General features: G+C 35.2%; 1 protein-coding gene across 1 annotated transcript in view; it reads right to left on the reverse strand.

Annotated features, from left to right (window-relative positions):
- Positions 1-12,474, reverse strand: part of grip2b (glutamate receptor interacting protein 2b) — a 258,941-nt gene that overhangs the window by 12,589 nt on the left and 233,878 nt on the right. Inside the window, exons 15-19 of the mRNA XM_056447878.1 lie at positions 7,883-7,946; positions 6,693-6,838; positions 4,058-4,202; positions 1,141-1,280; positions 395-577 (exon numbers count right to left, since the gene is read on the reverse strand). Of these exons, the coding sequence (XP_056303853.1) occupies positions 395-577; positions 1,141-1,280; positions 4,058-4,202; positions 6,693-6,838; positions 7,883-7,946 (678 nt within the window). The remainder of the gene's footprint in view (positions 1-394; positions 578-1,140; positions 1,281-4,057; positions 4,203-6,692; positions 6,839-7,882; positions 7,947-12,474) is intronic.

Below are 12,474 nucleotides of genomic sequence, written 5' to 3' on the forward strand. Positions count from 1 at the left end.
GGCTAGGTATTAACTATAAATGGCGCTCTAAGCTTCTTTTGTACAGCAGATGGCGCTCTAGGCTAGTTTTTAATAGCAGACAGTGCGCTAGACCACTTTTTAACAGCATATGGCCCTCTAGGCTAGTTTTGAACAGCAGATGGAACTCTAGGCTATATGGCACTCTAGGCTAGTTTTTAACAGCAGATGGTGCTCTAGGCTAGTTTTTAACAACAGATGTCATTCTAGGAAAATTTTTAACCATCCACTAAAAAGGTTTACGAGGAAGCACGCTTGTGAATTTGTCACGAGTCATGTCGAATTGCAAAGCATTTTGAATTGATACAGAATCAGAAATTATTATTTTATGTCGATTTATCAGTGTTGAAAACAGCGATGAGAAGAGTAAATCCACCTTGGCTGCTGTAACCAGCGTCGATGCCCGAACCGTCCCATGACTCCATGGCCGAGTCCACACTGGGGATGGTGGTGGAGTAAATGTCAGACAGTTTACTGGTCTTCTGCGAGTCTGTCATCTCGTCTTCGTTATCGCTGAGATCATTATCCAGATCGTTCTCTTTATTTTTTTCATCCGGTGCTGAAGAATATAACAATTTTCATAATCCAACATAATATTAACACAGGTTATGTCAGGTGTGTAAACAGATTTCAGTTAGGAAAAAAATTAGCAAAACTGTATTATAATGATGCTTCTATAACATATTTAATGCATTATAAAGTAATACATATCTATTGAAATTAATTGGGGGAAAGTCTTTTACTGAGATTTATCAATACAGGCAGATACAAGTAATCAAAATAATAATCAATAATATAATTTATAATAATAATAATAATAATAATAATAATAATAATAATAATAATAATAATAATAATAATAATTAAATAAACAAATATAGAAATTATATCAAATGTAAGTCTTTTTATTTTACCACATTTTCATATGTTTTTTATTTAAAATGTATATTTATTCTTTTTACACTAATATGGTTATCATATATTATTTATAAAAAAAAAAATAAATCAATTTGATCAAGTGCTATAATTCATTTAAAATAATTTACATTATTTCCATGTAATAATACACTATGTAATTTAGAATATAGCATTGCTTGTGTAAGAGGTGTTTGTGAGACGTACAGTCAGCCTGTTTCTTGATCTTGAGCGTGACGGTTTCTCCAGCCATCTGCAGCAGGTGTATGGCTTCACTGAGTGGCTTCCCCTTCAGACTCACACTGTTGATGGCCAGAATACGATCGCCAACATGGATGGCACCAGTCCTGAGAGACATGGTCAAAAACATGAGGGATTTTTAGTACACAAACTCTTTTTAAACTTCATGGAAAGTCAATAAAAGAACTGACCAGCAGTCATCAAAAAAATCTATAAAATAAATAAATAACATATTTACTGCCTTAATCCTTTGTGGCATAGATTCAACAAGGTATTGGAAATATTCCTCAGAGATTTTGGTCCATATTGACATACTGTAATAGCATCGTGCAGTAGCTGCAGATTTGTCAGCTGCACGTCCATGATGTGAATCTCTCGTTTCACCACATCCCAAAGATGCTCTATTGGATTGAGCTCTGGTGACTGTGGAGGCCATTTGAGTAAGGGAACTCATTGTCATGTTCAAGAAACCAGTCTGAGATGATTCGCGCTTTATGACATGACGAGTTAGCCTGCTGGAAGTAGCCATCAGAAGATGGGTACACTGTGATCATAAAGGGATGGACATGGTCAGCAGCAATACTCAGGTACTGATACTCAATTGGTACTGATAAGCCCAAATTGTGTGAAAAAACATCCCCCACACCATTACACCCCTACCAGCAGCCTAAACTGTTGAAACAAGACAGGATGGATCCATGCCTTCATGTTGTTGATGCCAAATTCTGACCCTACTATCTGAATGTGGCAGCAGAAATCAAGACTCATCAGAGCAGGCAACTTTTTTTCCAATCTTCTATTGTCCAAATTTGGTGAGCTTGTGTAAATTGTAGCCTCAGTTTCCTGTTCTTAGCTGACAGAATTGCCAAGGTTGGCCTTGTTGTGCATTCAGAGATGCTCTTCTGCATACCTCGGTTGTAACAAATGGTTATTTGAGTTACTGTTGCTATTCTATCAGCTCCAACTAGTCTGGCCTTTCGTCTTAGACCTCTGGCATCAACAAGACATTTGCACCCACAGAACTGCCACTCACTGGATATTTTCTCTTTTTCAGACCATTCTCTGTAAACCTTAGAGATGGTTGTGCGTGAAAACCCCAGTAGATCTGAAGTACTCAAACCAGCCCTTCTGGCACCAACAACCATGACACATTCAAAGTCACTTAATATATCTTTCTTACCCATTCTGATGCTCGGTTTGAACTGCAGCAGATTGTCTTGACCATGTCTACATGCCTAAATGCATTGAGGTGCTGCTATGTGTTTGGCTGACTAGAAATTTGTGTTAACGAGCAGTTAGGCTGGTTTACCTAATAAAGTGGCCGGTTATACAATAAACTATAACAAAGTAAAAATGTATTTATTCATTAAAATAATAGAAATAATAATCATCATCATCTTCATCATTAATAATAATAAATTCCCATGATATATTAAATCTTGAGTTGCATGCTGAGACTGATGCCCCATGATGACCTGGCTTCAGATAAGGGATTGAAGATGGATGATTGGATATTTAGTATCTTAATTATTATTATTATTATTATTATTATTATTATTATTATTATTATTATTATTATTAGTAGTAGTAGTAGTAGTAGTAGTAGTAGTAGTACTAATATTCCTAATATTCATTTATTCATTCATTTTCTTTTCGACTTAGTCCCTTTATTAATCAGGGGTCGCCACAGCAGAATGAACCGCCAACTTATCCAGCATTTGTTTTGTGCAGCGGATGCCCTTCCAGCTGCAACCCATTACTGGGAAACATCCATACACACTCATTCATACACAAACACTAGGGACAATTTAGCCTACCAAATTCACCTTTGGCATATTTCTTTGGCATGTGGGTGAAACTGGAGCACCCGGAGGAAGCCCACACCAATGAAGGGAGAACAGTAGTGATATTACATTTAATAGTATTACTATTTTATTTACTAAAAAATATGTTTACAGTATATTCATTCATTCATTCATTCATTCATTTTCTTTTCAGCTTAGTCTCTTTATTAATCCGGGGTCGCCACAGCGGAATGAACCGCCAACTTATCCAGCAGATGCCTTTCCAGTCGCAACCCATCTCTTCTTGCTGTGAGGCGACAGCACTACCTACTGCACCACTGCACCGCCCCTTTACAGTATATTCTGAAACTATATTTATTAAAGAAAGGGACAAATGTTCAAATCTGATATTTTATCTGATATTTTTCAGTCTTTGCTCTAAATCACTAAATCTGATGGTCAGAGAAGACGATGCATAATTTAGAACTAATAGTGTGTGAGTACATAAATACGTATTACAATCATGCAATATAAGTAAATATTGACCTTATAGGGACATATGTTGGTCTCCATGACGACCAACCCATTGTTTCCTGAGAGTGTTGGGTTTAGGGGTAGACTTGGGTTAAAGGGATAGATAGTTTATACAGTATAAAAACCATTATGTCAATGGGAAGGCTCCATATAGAGAGCCGTGCGTGTGTGTGTGCGTGCATGCATGCTGATCAGCCAGTTAGCGATCTGGTTGCAGTTGGCATTTCTGTGTGAAGTTTGCATGTTCTCCCAGTGTTCGTGTGGGAGTCCACACTCCAGTGACTTGTGGTAAAGGTGAACTGGATAAACTAAATTGGGCATAGTGTATTAGTGTGTGTGTGTGTGTGTGTGTGTGTGTGTGTGTGTGTGTGTGTGTGTGTGTGTAAATGAGAGAGTGCATTGTATGAGTGTTTCCTAGTACTGGGTTGTAACTGAAAGGGAATTCGCCCCATAATACATATGGAAGAGTAATTGTTGGTTCATTCCACTGTGGCGACTCTTGACAAATCAGGGACTAAGCCGAAGGAAAGTGATTAGGTGTATTTGTGTAGTTCCAGGGCTCTTACCGCTCTGCCAGGCCTCTCTTGGTCAAGCCAGAGATTATGATGGGGTCAAAGGGCTCCTCTGTGCCAGAGATGGTGATTCCCAGTGGGCCACCATAACGCTTCAGCTCCACCGTATAAATGATGGAGCCCGAAGACTCCTGCTCGTCTGTCAACAGAAAAACAAGACAAGCCAAGTCAACCGAATGCTTGATTCTGATTGGCTGATGAGCATTCTAAAGTGTGCAGTTATTTTCATATAAATGCACAGCTAAAGTAGTTCCAGCAGGTTTTGAGTGGGTTACAGTTCCACATCACTACGCTGAATGAATTCAGCTATTTCATATACAAAAATCACATCAAAACATTACACATGGCTTAGTTGAGATGCGCAAGAAAAACTAGAGCTACACACGAGCAAATTGAGGGATAAACGCAGACAAATGTCTGAAATGCAACATCAGATCAGTGTATTTAGGTGTGGGAACTGTAGAATAAGCTGTAGAGTAATTGACTCGAATTTACTAGAATTATTAGAAAAGAATGGCCTTTTCATTTTAGGTGTGCATTATTTTCAAATAATTCAATGGCCTATCATCATTTATTGTTAGATTTGATGATTATTACAAGTTTATCTGGAATGCTTGGTTCTGATTGGTCAGTCATGATGTTCCAACGTATGTTATTCCTCTATTTCTTTGTGTCTGAATTAATCAGCTGTTTTGAATGAATCATTTGAATGATCAATTATTAATGAATTATAACTTAAAACTAATTTAAACAAATAATTCAGTAAATAAATTTAAAAGCTCTTAATAACTCAAACTCTGATGTCTAAATTCAAGTTATGAATCTAAAACATAAATAAATTTTAAAAATCTTCATTTGTTGAAATTTTTTTCAGTCACTGTGACTGCTATCAGCATTAATTACAGGTCTTTCTGGAATTCTTGAAAATGCCAATGTTGCTTTGTGTCTGGATGATGTTTTGAATGAATCATATGAATGAATTATTCAATTATTAATGAATTATCATTAAACTAATTAAAATGAATGAATGAATGAATGAATGAATGAATGAATGAATGAATGAATACATTTTTTTTCAAACTTTTCTTGCCTTCATTAGAAAGTTCTTATTTGCTTGTTAGCGGTAAATGCATCATCAAATGCACACATTCTAATATTCAAAAGATGTGAATTTAATGCACCATTCACCTTTTTCTTACATTTTGTACATGTATGTATGTATATGTATGTTCCTTTGTGTTCAACAGAAAAAAGAAACTCAAACATCTGCATTTCTGCTGAAGTTTTGCTGTATTGCACTGACACCTGCTGGTCATATCTGAAACCACACACTGACAGTCTATGGTTTTTAATTATATTTTTCATTTAAGTTAATTTAAAGTTTACCATTTGATTTTGGGCTGACTGAAACTTCCCATCCAATTTCGTTCAATTTCATTTTTCGTTTTATAAGAGTCAAATAAAAATTTATTGTTTTAGTTATTTCAAACGTCATGATGTATGATATGCATCACAAATAATAAACATTTTAAATCAAACCAAATTAAGTAATAAATGTAAATAAAAAAAAAAATAAAAAAATAAATAAATAAATATATATAACAACTAAAACTAAACAAAAAACAAAACATTAAATTCAAATGTAGTTAGAAACGAACCAGATGTTATATCTAACAATGAATAAAAATAAAATCAATGTAAATAATTTATATTTAACAAGTAAATTAAAAACAGTCCAAAGACATGCGCTTTAGGTCAATTGAATAAACGCAATTGGCGTGTAGTGTATGTGTGTGAATGAGAATGTTTAGGTGTTTCCCAGTGATGGGTTGTGGCTGGAAGGGCATCCGCTGTGTAAAACATATGATGGATAAGTTGGCGGTTCATTCCACTGTGGTGACCCCAGATTAATAAAGGGACTAAGCTGAAAGAAAATGAATGATTGAATAATAATATTGTTATAAAATATATCTTAAAAAAATAATTAAAAAACAAATTATTTACATTTAGACTTTATTTTAGTTTTTTTGTTTTTAAAACTGCTTCAAAATAAAGATGTGACAAATGATAAATTAGATAATTGAAAATAAAATACTGCATCCTAAGATATACAAACTAAATAATATAAAAGCACAGAAAAAAACTTTAATGGAGACCTTCGGATGAAAGCGTAAAATAGAGATAAATAATTTGTGTGTGTTTGTTCAGTATATGCTTCATACAGCGGATGCCCTTGCAGCTGCAACCCATCACTGTAAAACAACCATTAATTCACACACACTAATTCACACTCATACACTACAGACAATTTAGCTTACCCAATACTCCTATAGCACATGTCTTTGGACTTGTGGGGGAAACCCAGGCACCTGGAGGAAACCCACGCCAAACACGGGGAGAAAATGCAAACTCCACACAGAAATGCCAACTGACTCAGCCGAGGCTCGAACCAGCGAACTTTTTGCTGTGAGGCGATTGTACTACCCACTGCAACACAGTGACACCTGTGTGTGTGTGTATAAAGTTATATTTATTTTCATTATCTTATGTATAAAACTACATGTCTGATATACAAGAATATTATATAAAACATTTGGGTCTCTTTTTTCTCTCTCACACACACACAGACCAGAGTTGTCCTCATCTTTGCGGATCTTGAGTTTGACCAGGTCTTCGCTCTGCTGTAGTATCTGAGCGGCGTCCTCCATGGAGCAGTTCTCCAGACGGATGTTGTCTATGGCCAGCAGTTTATCTCCAGGCTCCAGCGTTCCTGTCCTGAAAAAAACAAACAAACAAACAATGATTCTACAAATAGCCTCAGTCCTTATGCTGCATGAACAATATAATGTTGGGAATATAAAACATAATCTATAATCCATAAATCCCAAAAGCCAAAGAGAAACAATATTTTCCATTATTAATTATAAATTCTTTTTTTCCATATTTCTCAAATTATGTTTAACAGAGCAAAGAAATGTATTTGTTTTGTTTTGGCTAGAATAAAAGCAGTTTTTAATTTTTTAAAAAACATTTTAAGGTCAAAATTATTAGCCCCTTTAAGCTATATTTTAAACCATCATTATACAATAACTTGCCAAATTACCCTAACCTGCCTAGTAAAACTGATTAACCTAGTTAAGCCTTTAAATGTCACTTTAAGCTGTATAAAAGTGTCTTGAAAAATGTCTAGTCAAATATTATTTACTGTATATTACTATATATATATATATATATATATATATATATATATATATATATATATATATATATATATATATATATATATATATATATATATATATATATATATGAATACAAACCATTCAAATAAATTGTACTGATATTGACTGCTATGTAAAATAATATCATAATATAAAATATACAATATATTAATAATAATAATAATAAAAATAATAAAAATAATGATAATAATAATAATAATAATAATAATAATAATAATAATAATAATAATAACAATAATAATAATAAAGTATAGCACTAAATGTATTTACTTTTCCAAAAGTGAAAAAAATATAAATTGTCTATTAAACATCATGTTTAAGATGTAATTGTATTTATTCAATTAATATTAGAATTATATTCTCATGTCTCATAATAATATATTATTATATTACATATAAAGTAATACAACAACATTGATATCTGTGTCTAAATTCTACATAAAATAAAAAATTATCAGACTAGTTAACAGGATCAGAATAATGACAAACAACAGCAGCAACAACCACCAACAACAACAACAATAACAACAACAACAACAATGTTTTTTTATCAGTACATGTGAGTGTTTGTTTGTACCTGTGAGCCATGCTGCCTTTTTTAATGTCAGAGATGATCAGAGGCTCTCCAGGCTTCTTACTGGCTGAAGAAAAACCAGAAAACACACCAACATCAGTGTTTCTCTCTCTCTCTCTCTCTCTCTCTCTCTCTCTCTCTCTCTCTCTCTCTCTCTCTCTCTCTCTCTCTCTCTCTCTCTCTCTCACACACACACACACACACACACACACACACACACACACACACACACACACACATACGATTTGAAGGCAAAAAGGCAGAGTCTCTTCTGGATCCAGCAGAAGCAGAGGCAGACGTTCACAGGGAATATTTGGTGCAAATGGAATAAAACATTTTAGGAGCAGAATTTCATCACAAGTTTTAAAAATATAAAAATCCCCAGAATCTACTGTCTGTTTGTCTCTTATATAGGAGTTTGAAGTCAAATCAGTAGGTTTTATCCACAGGTCTTCACAAAAACTGAGAATGACGCAATGACTTAAATAACTTATTAATAAAGTCATCTGGAATGGCAAAGAAAGCGTTCTTGCTGGACTCCCAGAGTTTATCAAGAGTCTTTAGTCTAATCTTCAATGCCTCCTCCATCTTACCCCAGACAAGCTCAATAATGTTCATGTCTGGTGACTGGGCTGGCCAATCCTGGAGCACCTTTGCCTTCTTCGCTTTCAGGAACTTTGATGTGGAGGCTGAAGTATGAGGAGCGCTATCTGTGTTTTGTAATGTAATGGGCAGCACAAAAGTTTTGATACCTCAGGCTGTCGATGTTGCTATAAACTCTGCAGATCTCTCGCACGCCCCCATACTGAGTGTAACCCCAAACCGTGATTTTTCCTTCACCAAACTTGACAGATTTCTATGAGAATCTTTTGTCCATGCGGGTTCCAATAGGTCTACTGCAGTATTTGTGATGATTGGAATGCAGTTCAACAGATGATTCTTCAGAAAAATCTACCTTCTGCCACTTTTCCAAAAAATCAACTAGAAGTCAAGTTATTATTTGTTGCTCTTACAACTGGGATCGCCCACAAGACTTTGTCAGGTAGTGTACTGCACAACAGAAGGTCATGGTTGAGCAATTTGGTTAGATTAGTCACTCAAGTATTACAAATGAATGGAATTGAGATAAAATATTAGTATATAAAATAATAAATATCTGCTTCACAATTGTGTTTTGCTCATATGATTTCATAGGAGAGCCTATAATTTATTTTATTTATTATTTTTTATATACCATGTTGCAAATTATTTTTAATTATTTACTATTTCTGTATCATGATACTTTTTTCTATTCATTTTCTTTAGGCTCTGATTTATCAGTGGCCGCCACAGCAGGATGAACTGCTAACTATTACAGCATCTGTTATACGCAGTGGATGCCCTTCCAGTCGCAACCCAGTACTGGAAAACACCCATACACTTTCACATTCACACACTACGACCAATTTAGTTTATTCAATTTACCTATAGCGCAGTCTTTGGACTGTGGATGAAACCAGAGCAACTGGAGGAAACCCACACAAATATGGGGAGAACTCCACAAAGAAATGCCATCTGGCCCAGCCGGGACTCAAACCAGCGACCTTCTTGCTGTGAGGCGACAGTGCTAACCACTGAGCCATCTGCCACCCATACTTTAATGTTACCTAAAGCTAAAACACAAAGAATACCATGGGATGGGATTAAAAACGTGCTTGATGTGTCAACAAATGTTCTGAAAAACTGGAAAGACACAAAGCTGTAGTCCTGAAGCCAACACACACAACTGCAATGCACAATGCTTGATCTGTTTGTTCAAGAAAAAATTTAAACTGAGAAATAAGGAAGATCTTACAGTAAGAGTCAAGCTGGACGTCAACCTACTGTCTGTAAGCACAAACACACACACAAATGCACGAACACACACAAAAATTTGAAGAGAAAGCTCAATTTGATAATAATGACAACATGTACATTTCTGGGTAAACCAGACTGGAAAATCTGTTACATCAAAACTCATTCATTAATTTTCCTTCAGCTTAGTCTCTATTTCAGGGGTCACCACAGCGGAATGAACCACCAGCTTATCCAGCATATGTTTTACACAGCGGATGCCCTTCAAGCCGCAACCCAGTATTGGGAAACACCCATACACACTCATTCACACACATACACTACGGACAATTTAGTTTATTCAGTTCACCTATAGTGCATGTTTTGGACTGTGAGGGAAACTGGAGCAACTGGAGAAAATCCAGACCAACATGGAGAGAACATGCAAACTCCACACAGAAACGCCAACTCACCCAGCTGGGATTAAAAAACAATTGTGATGCACCATACTATACATCTCAAAACAGTTTAACTACATCTTGGGGAATTTAACAAACCAAAGACTACTTTATGACAAATGAAGCCCCACCTTCTAGTACAGGAGCCAATCATTAATCAATATAGACTGACAATTCTCTGGGGGAGGGGCTCAGTCCAGACGTGAGTTTCTGCAGATGTTATGTGATTCAATGTTTAAATGACACTAAAGAGACAGTTGTTGTTTAATTTTATTGGTGAGTACTAATATGAAATTCGATCGTGAGCTTGGCAGTTTTGCAGAATTTGATGTTTCCCCTGTTCAGACTGAATGCCTGAGCACTCTGCCCGATAGATGGCCACCAAGTGTAATGACTTGCCTTAAAAGGACTTTGTTAAAGCACATAGTTTTAAGGATAATTGATATTTCTGTCTCCATAAACAAAAGCATGTATTTACAAACGATAAATGTTATGTTTTGCTATTTGTGTGCCTTTAAATATCTGAAACCTAAAATCAACATTATTTGTTGAAAAAAAAAACTCATTTTCTGGTTCTATTTTTCTGGCTAACAATACAAGTCAAAACGTTAAATCAAACTACCATATAAAGTGCTCTATAAATAAGCAAGAAGAAACAGCTGAACCTTAGAAAATTAAATGAAGGCAGAGCCTTCAAGCTACGCCCACCTGTTACATCATCAACTCTGACCAATAGCAGTTCAAATGCATTTACCAGTTAGATCTAGTGGTGGAAAGAGTACTGAAAAATCATACTTAAGTAAAAGTGCCATTACTTGTCTAAAAATGTAGTGCAAGTAGAATAAAAGTCTCTGTTGTAAATGTCACTCAAAGTATAAGTAAAAAGTAGCCCTTTTAATATTACTCAAGAGTAGTGAGAAGTGAGAATACGCTGTGAAAAACTTATGCATTTATATGTAATTTGTGGATGTGTGTAAACGTAACATTCTGTAGTGCATTTAGTTATTGTCTAACAGGCACACAATGTCATAAGACGTTAATATTAGGTTAGGTCATGACGTTTGGTTAATTTTAGGTTGAGTTCGAAAGTGACCAAAACTCTATGTCGAGCCAAGATCTAAAACTATTGTCATACTGACATCAAATGCTGTAAAAGCTGTAAGTTGGTTGATTTTAGTTTGGTTGTTGGACACTGACGTCAGCCTGACGTTGAGTTCTGTTGTCGAACCGATTTTTCATTTCCAAACAAAATGCAATGTCCCCACAACATTGGGGTACAATGTCAATCTGACGTCATGTTGACGTTTTGTGCCTGCTGGATGTTTAAGGCCATTTTGGTCATCACACAGTAAACATCTGTCATCTTCTCATCAGTGACATGCATCTAAACAGTCTCTGGGTCAATGCCTATAAAAAATTTGGATGTCTTCTTGGACAATTTTAATGCTTCCAAACAGTTTTCTGCAGTTATAAGTCGCCCATGTCTTGAGGTAGTTCATTATGATGTGATTTATAATCTATGTGTGCGATTTGATTGGACAGGAATCATGGGGCTGATTTTTCTAATTCCCATAGACAGGAAAAATAAAGTAGTGACTGCAGATTGAAGGAAATGTAGTGGAGTAAAAGTACAGATATAACACAAAATGTTGTGTTGAACTCCATGCTGTACTCAAGGAAAAATAAAAGTACACATTTTTAAAACTACTTAGAAAATTACAATTTCTAAGAAAAACTACTCAATTACAGTAATTTGAGTATTTGTAATTTGACAAAAGAAATATATTCACACAAAGCTTGAAATCTGTACTTTTAAATAAACAAAGTTTTTGGGTTTTGTAATCTGTATTAAACGAACGTGAAGTACAGTGAGTATTGTCAAATGCACATCATATGACAGAAAGTACAAAAATGCCCACAAATTTTCTGGAGCATATTCGCCATCAAAACCAAGTTGTGAATTACTTCTGAAGACCAGAGTGATCTGACGAAGCATTATCCAGAGGATGATAATGTGTAGAACAGCTATAAATGAGGTTGGTGTCGTGATCTCATTCTTTTAGAGTGTGCATGCGCATTAGCTCAGCCAACCTGAAATTTTTTTGATTTTGTTTGATTCTAATGTTTAAAAAAGAAACTTATGAGACAGTTGTTTAATTCTATTGATGATTCCAAATATGTAATGTACTCGTAAGCTTGGCAAACAGTTTTTGGAGAATTTGATTTCCCATTCTAACAGAATGCCCGAGCATACTGCCCGAGAGGCATTTCAAAGATGGCCGCTGAGTGAAATGACTTGCTTTAAAGGGACTTTGGTTGGACTAA

This window comes from Danio aesculapii, chromosome 22 (genome assembly GCF_903798145.1).
Source record: "Danio aesculapii chromosome 22, fDanAes4.1, whole genome shotgun sequence".
NCBI classification, from domain to species: domain Eukaryota; kingdom Metazoa; phylum Chordata; class Actinopteri; order Cypriniformes; family Danionidae; genus Danio; species Danio aesculapii.